Source organism: Vigna umbellata, chromosome 11 (assembly GCF_029865625.1).
Source record: "Vigna umbellata cultivar VRB3 chromosome 11, Vumbellata_1.0, whole genome shotgun sequence".
Lineage (NCBI taxonomy): Eukaryota > Viridiplantae > Streptophyta > Magnoliopsida > Fabales > Fabaceae > Vigna > Vigna umbellata.
In genome coordinates, this window is record NC_142175.1 from 26889571 (window position 1) to 26897690 (window position 8120).

Here is an 8120-nt window from a genome sequence, read left to right on the forward strand (position 1 = left end):
ATGGTTGGATTGTTATTGATGGAAATGTAATTTAGTTTGTTAATATGTTTGCATGCTACCGAAAATGAAGTTATAAACGTGTAAAAATGAAAAAACGATATGAACTCATCAACTGCGAATAGCCGATGATGCTGATCGGATGTGGAGATCCGATTGATGCGCATCGGATGTGGACATCCGATGATATGAAATTTCTGATATACATATCCGATACTCAACTTAGATTATATTAAATATTATGTATGTTGTTTACCTTATTTAGTTTATTTATTTTTAATATTTAAATTAATTTTTTATCTTACATATGATTTTGAAACAAATTGAGAATAACCAAATGCATAGGAATTGGACGTGGAGATCCGATAGTGAGAATTCAGATATCAATATTCGATACATGTTTAATGTTATACATAAAACTTTAATTATGTTATTGTTTTAATTATTTTATTAATTTTAAAATTATTTATGATTTTGTATTAGTCTATAATGAAATTAGATATCTTTTAATTGATATAATTTTGTTTTCTAAATTTATTAAAATTAATAAAAGTAATTTAGAATAAAAAACTCAGTTACCTATCGCATATGGAAATTCGATTATATATATATATATATATATATATGGGTTTGTTAACGCGCGTACGCCTGTTTTTCAGTTTGTACATTTTAGCAATGTGTACCGGATTTTAGTAGACAAAAATACCCTTATATATCATGGATTCTAAGTTTTAAGGTTAAGGGTATTTTAATAATTTTCATTCTCAAAACTTAAAAAAAAAAAAAAAACCCAAACCCTTACCTCTCTCATTCCTCTCAATCCTTTCTCTTTCATCTCTCTCACTCCAACCTTTTCTCTGTCATCCCTACTGTAGTTTCAATTGAAAAAATCAGAAACATTTGCCTTTAAACAATTTGCCTTTGTAAAGAGTTGAGTCATTGACATATTCACCTTCAGGCAAAGGTTCATTCAAGATCTCTTCAATTTCACCATCTTCACTAACCCTCATCATCTGCATATGTTGAATCATCATCTCTAAAAAAACCCTCCAGGCCAATTACCAATTCTTTTGGATGTCATTATGCTTGTGAAAATTAGATAAAATTATATACGACAAAAATTATAAAATGAAAACTCATTATAAAGTCATTTTTTGTAAGAAATTGTTTAACAATGAGTGTTTCTGATTTTTTCCAGGCCAATTACCAATTCCTTTGATGTCATTATGCTTGTGAAAATTAGATAAGACAAAAATTATAAAATAAAAACTCATTATAAAATCATTTTTTGTAAGAAATTGTTTAGCAACAAGTATTTCTGATTTTTTCCAAGTCAATTACCAATTCCTTTATGCTTGTGAAAATTGGATAAAATTAGATAAGACAAAAATTATAAGATGAAAACTCATTATAAAATCATTTTTTTGTAAGATTGTTTAACGGCAAGTGTTTTTTATTTTTTCAATTGGGGCTACAATAGAGATGACAGAGAAAAGATTGGAGTGAGAAAGATGAAAGAGAAAGGGTTGAGATAAATTTTTGATTTTTTCAATTGGGGCTACAGTAGGGATGACAGAGAAAAGATTGGAGTAAGAAAGATGAAAGAGATTTTGAGAATAAAACTTATTAAAATACCCTTAACCTTAAAACTTAAAATCCATAATATATAAGGATATTTTTGTCTACTAAAACCCGGTACACATTGTTAAAACGTACCAACTAAAAAACAGGCGTACGCACGTTAACATATATACATATACATATATATATATATATACATATATATATATATACATATATATATATATATGTATATATATATATATATGTATATATATATATATACATATATATATATATATACACATATATATATACATATATATATATATACATATATATATATATATTTACATATATATATATTTATATATATATATATATATTTATATACATATATATATTTATATACATATATATATACATGTATATACATATATAGATATGTATATACATATATAGATATGTATATACATGTATATACATGTATATACATGTATATACATGTATATACATGTATATACATGTATATACATGTATATACATGTATATACATGTATATACATGTATATACATGTATATACATGTATATACATGTATATAAATATATATATATATATATATATATATATATATATATATATATATCGGATTTTCATATTCGAGCATGAAAATTTTTCGCCTATCTTATTTAGTAACTATTTTATTTAGTAATAATGCTTGTTATTCAGCTGACATACATTTTTTATGAGGAAAAACTGAGTTACCTATTTGAATACTCAATTATTACAAGCAAGGATTAACATTTATTTAAAAAATTGAAGATGGAACAATATATAATATATTAGATTTTCATAAGATATTTGACAGCCATTCATTTATTTATATAACTTTTAGTTATTTTATATACTATTTTATTATTTTATAATTATATTTAAGTATATGTATAATTTTTATGAATTTATAATATAATTAGATAATATGTTACGAATTTTTCATAATTTTGCATGTTGTTTTATGAATATTATTTAAGTAGGTTTGTTTTATATAAAAATTGAATAAAACTAGTTAACTTTATTTTTATAATTATTATTTGTTGTTAATATAAAAAATGCATTTTAAATATTTAATTTTTATAAGTTTTAGATATAAAAATTGTTATGAAATTTTTTAATAATTTTTTATATAGTTTTAAGTTTATTTAACTTGGTGTTTGATTTAAGTTAGATTATATTGTTCATAAATTTATAATTGTATAATTATTGTATTAGTTTTTTATTTTATAATATAATTATAAATTTTAAATTTATTGTATTATTTTTTTATTTTTTATAGGTGATTATAATTTAAATGGACAAATATTATTATAGGATGGATTCTGAAATAAATTGTATCACACTATCAGAATTTTCATCATTTATAAATGAAGTTGCTAAGGAAGATTTGACGAATAATTTCACAACAAATGAAATTTTTGCTTCTCGTGAAAACTTAATTGAATGGGTAAAAGGGATTGCATATGATATAGGATTTGTTGTGGTGACTATAAAATCCGATAAAGCTACCGGTCAACCTGGGAGGAAGACGTTTGTGTTGCTAGGATGTGAAAGAGGCGGAAAATATAGAAAATACAAACCCGACCAACCTAGTGCATATGGCACCCGAAAATGTGAGTGTCCTTTCCAGTTAAGGGGCAAACCATCTGGTAATGGCGATGGGTGGGTATTACAAGTGATATGTGGATACCATAGCCACGATTTAGCAAAAACTTTAGTGGGGCATCCTTATGCTGGTAGGTTAAATCCTACTAAACAAGCAGTACTTGTTGATATGACTAAAACCCAAGTAACACCATCAAATATTTTGTTGACTCTGAAACAAAATAATGAGCATAATATAACGACAATAAAACAAGTTTACACAGCAAGGTATACATATAAATGCTCATTGAGAGGATCGAGAACTGAGCTGCAATAATTGATGATGATGTTGGATCGGGATAATTACATACATTGGAATAGATGTGCGGATGATTCTGAGGTTGTTAGTGACCTCTTTTGAACACATCCTGATGCAATCAAGTTATTGAATGCATTTAATGTTGTTTTGTTAATGGATTCAACTTACAAAACAAATAAATATCGGTTGTCATTGTTAGAGATTGTTGGTATGACATCTACTAGGTTAACCTACTCAGTCGCATTTGCATTCTTATCAAGTGAGCGTCAAAATAATTTCACTTGGGCTCTTCAAAAGCTTAGAGGTTTATTTTTGACATCTGATACCGGTCCACAAGTCATTGTCAGCGATAGAGACTTGTCTTTGATGAATTCCATCGGCAATGTCTTTCCCCAGTCATATCAATTGTTATGTCGCTTCCATATTTCAAAAAATATCAAAGCGAAGTGCAAAATGTTACTTGATTGTAAGGAAGCATGGAATGTCATAATGGAAGAATGGGAGAACGTCATGGATTGTGAAGATGAATCTATGTTTGGGGACTGTGTGAATCACTTTGAATACACCTGTCGCTCATGTCCTTTAATATTTGAATATGTGAATAATACTTGGATTATTTCATACAATACTTACTTTGTGAAGGCATGGACAAACAAAGTTATGCATTTAGGGAATACAACAACGAACAGGTATGTTTTCATGTTATATTAGTTTACACTGTATTTGAACATTTGATAATATTGTTGATTTATTTTTGTTAGGGTTGAGTCTGCTCATTGGAACTTAAAGATGTCAGAGCGGCTGCTGCGGAATGGTTAGCGTGGAATAACAAACCAAGAGGGTTTTTAATACGAACGTGTGCCTTTTAATTTCTACTCAATTAAACTTACTTAGCAATTAATAAAGACAAATAAAGCGAGAGTAAGGTTGAGAGAAATTTGCACAGATGATTTTATCCTGGTTCGGATCTTACCAATCCTACGTCTAGTCGCTTATCTCAAAACAAGATAAACAATTCACTAATCACAAAACAATTACAAACTACAATCACAAAGATACAATTTGTAAGAGTTTAGAAACCACCTCTCTTGATACCACAAGAGATGAAACTATACCTCCTTTGAGTCTTCACAAAGGATGAACACCTCCTCCGAATACTTCACGAAGGATGAACACCTCCTCCGAATACTTCACGAAGGATGAACACCTCCTCCGAATACTTCACGAAGGATATTCTCTTCCAAACACCTCCATAGACACACCAAGGATGAACCGACTATTTCCTCTGTCACCGTAGCAGCACTTAACCAGCTCCACAGACAAGAGTTTCACAAGCCGAACAAGAGTACACAAGTCTCAATGATTTCTGAGTACTAGAGCACAAGGGAAGAGTTTTTTTTTGTTGTTATGTTGAGAGGAAATGAGAGTCTATTTATAGACTCATCCAAAGGCTCTTCCATTTTTTGTTTTCAGCCTTTCTCACTGTATTAATCGATTAACTTAAGTTGTTAATCGATTAGTCACTAAATGACAAAACAACGGATAGTCCAACGGCTCAAAAACGACTAGTTTTTCAAACGGTCACTTTGCTAATCGATTAACAGCCTCTGCTAATCGATTAGCTAATAGATTAAAAAAAGTTTTAATCTATTAAAACAGCAAACGTTGAGTTTTCAGCTTTTACTCGTTTTAATCGATTAATACTTGTTTTATATCGATTAAAACAATGCGATTTTGACTCTGGACATTAATTATATACTATAAAATTACATGGAATCAAAACCACTAAAAATCTAAGTCCTAGACACTAAACTACAATTATTACAAAAGCTTTCCATAACAATACAAGTCTTCATTTCATTTTGATTCTTGATTGGTCTTGACTTGATTTGGACATCATCAAAACTTCATCTTCATCATTTTGCTAACAAAAGAAAGTATTGGGAAACAGTATGGGAGATCTTTGTTCTTGTTGGGATGTCATTCATAATGTAATTGTGTTGCAACATAATAAGATCAAAGCATCGTTCAAAATTAGTCTGAATCTTATGAGTGAAGCTTATAAAGGCATAAAATACAAAAAACTTGTTGGACGAGTATCCAGATATGCTTTAGGACTAATACTAAAGAATTAGAACGAGTAAATCTTATAGTCTTGATACGGGAATATGTGGATGCATACTTAGACGGACGTACGGTGTTCCCTATGCCTGTGAATTAGCATGTTATGCCCCTGGTATGATTCCTTTGGGTGAATTTCATGTGATGTGGACAAGATTGTCTATTTCAGATATTGTATCGAATGAATCACAGCTAAAGTTATCCATACAACATGAGCTGACTATGGTTGAAGAAAAATTTAAGGAGGTTGAGATTGGAGGGAAAGTGACAATTAAACAAAATTTACTTGACATTGTTTGTCCTGCAATGACATCTATGATACCTCCATTGCATAAAGTTAAGACGAAGGGTGCACAGAAGAAAAAACTTCAGAGAACGGAGAGGTCTACGAAGCGTGATCCCTCATATTTTGAGCATGTAGACACATTTCAGTCAACAATTGAATCTTCATTTAAAAAAAAACAAATTTCAACTAAAGGATAAACCTAGGCAACGAAGGAAAGTACCTATGATAAACCAATTTCATCCTATTGTCAATCATACATTCTCAATGTTGTTGATGTTGTTGTTGATGGTCATTCTGGCTATAGATGCATTGATGCGTCATTAGGGCTCGAGGAAGATTCTTGGCCCATTATACGAAATGATCTTTATAAAGAACTGAGTCAGTGGCGTGATGAATATGCGACACTAGTGGGAGGCTATGATAGACTAGAATAGCTCAGGAGGTCTTTGATGTTGGACCCAGAGTCAGCGGTACACGTTCATATACTTGACAATGTATTTATTATTTGTTTTATTAGTTTTATCATAACAATTTGTTTTATTCCTTATAGGCTAATGCAATGAAGTGGATAACTATACCAGACATTGGGTATGCAATTGTTAATTGCTATAACGTCATCCTAGTTTGTCTTTCACATAGTCAAAACTATACGATATTCCCACTACGTACCAGACCGCCTTCTGATGTAAGACAACATCACTTAGTATGTATAGGACATGTTAACGACAATCATTTCGTACATGTAACATTATTATTATTATGTTTAATTGCAACATGATAAGATTTTTTTACTAATAGGGAATTTACAGGTTCAACTACAAGACGGTTGTCCTTTGCTCATGACAGATGTGATATGCTCAACTAATTGTTATCCAGAGGCGCGAATGTGGTCATATTCGTATACAAATAGGATGCAAGCATTTTCAGAATTGATGGGTGTTACTACCTCCTATATTGACTTAGTGGATTCATGATGTAATGTTGTGTAGGAACAATCGGTACCGTTATAGAGTCGCGCAGCGGAATAAAATATAGATAACGGAAAGCGTGTAACGATCACAACACAAGTTAAAATAGTCGGTTTCAAAAATTGATTTTTAGCGAACTTTTATCGAACAGTTGATGTGCTAAGAGTTTAGGGATCAAGAAAATCAACACAGAATTTTTATCCTGGTTCGAATCAAAAGATTCTACGTCTAGTCGTTAATCACTATAAATAGTGATTAACCTTTTTCACTAAAAATATAGTTGTACAGATTACAAGATAATGAAATGATCAAAGAATAGAAAACACCTTCCTTCGACAAACGAACCAGAAGAGTGCAACAAGTAACTTCCTTCGACAAACGAACCGGAAGAGCTTCTTTCGACGCACGAACTGGAAGCAACAACTCTGCCAACTTGAAGAGAACTGCTCCGACCTTTGACACACAAAGCGCGAGCTTCTCCTATTCACAAGACCAGACAAGAGCACTCTATCACTTTGAGAACTTCCTCAGACAAACTGTATTCTCAAAATGGCATAGATCCTTTTCACTCACAGAGAGCTTCCCTTAGGCACAAAGCTTTAATACTCTCAATTGAAAAGTTTTTTTCTAAGAGTTGTGAAGACCTCTATTTATAAGCCTAGTTTCGTGCAGGGTCAAAAACTGAAAAGACATCTCCCAACTGCCACTGATAATCGATTATCAAAAGTGATAATCGATTATTTGTGTCTGTTATGGGGTTTTCAAAAAAAGTGATAATCGATTATCCTGAGCAATAATCGATTATTCCAAAGACTTGGACAGAATTAAATGAAACAATGATAATCAATTATTCTGTGTAATAATCGATTATTTGCGCAAGCAACTCTCTTCTAAACTGGCTCGTGATAATCGATTATTCCTCTTGATAATCGATTATTTGTGCAATGACTCACTAAATACGAAAACTTCTAAGAGTTTTTACATCATTACATTTTATCCTATACATTTGTTTCTACAAAATGCGTTTAACAAAGATGCATTTAGAGTCTTCAATTCTTCAGCTTTTATCATTATCAAAATTTCACAGTAGCTTCAAGATACCAATGCTCCTCATTGGTAACATGTTGTTTTAGTTAAAAAATATAATGAAAAGAAACATTAAATATAATGCATATATAAAATTTAATGTTATTTTACACGAAAAAATAACATAAAAAATGAGTCCAAAA

The 8120-nt window shown here is 30.4% G+C and overlaps 1 protein-coding gene across 1 annotated transcript; it reads left to right on the forward strand.

The window, feature by feature from the left end:
- Positions 1-2928: 2928 nt before the first annotated feature.
- On the forward strand, positions 2929-6357 carry LOC148191383 (uncharacterized). The gene is made up of 4 exons (XM_088101381.1): positions 2929-3485; positions 4278-4330; positions 5807-6020; positions 6228-6357. Exons 1-4 carry the CDS (start codon positions 2929-2931, stop codon positions 6355-6357), a joined length of 954 nt encoding a protein of 317 aa, XP_087957507.1.
- The last annotated feature ends 1763 nt before the right edge of the window (positions 6358-8120 follow it).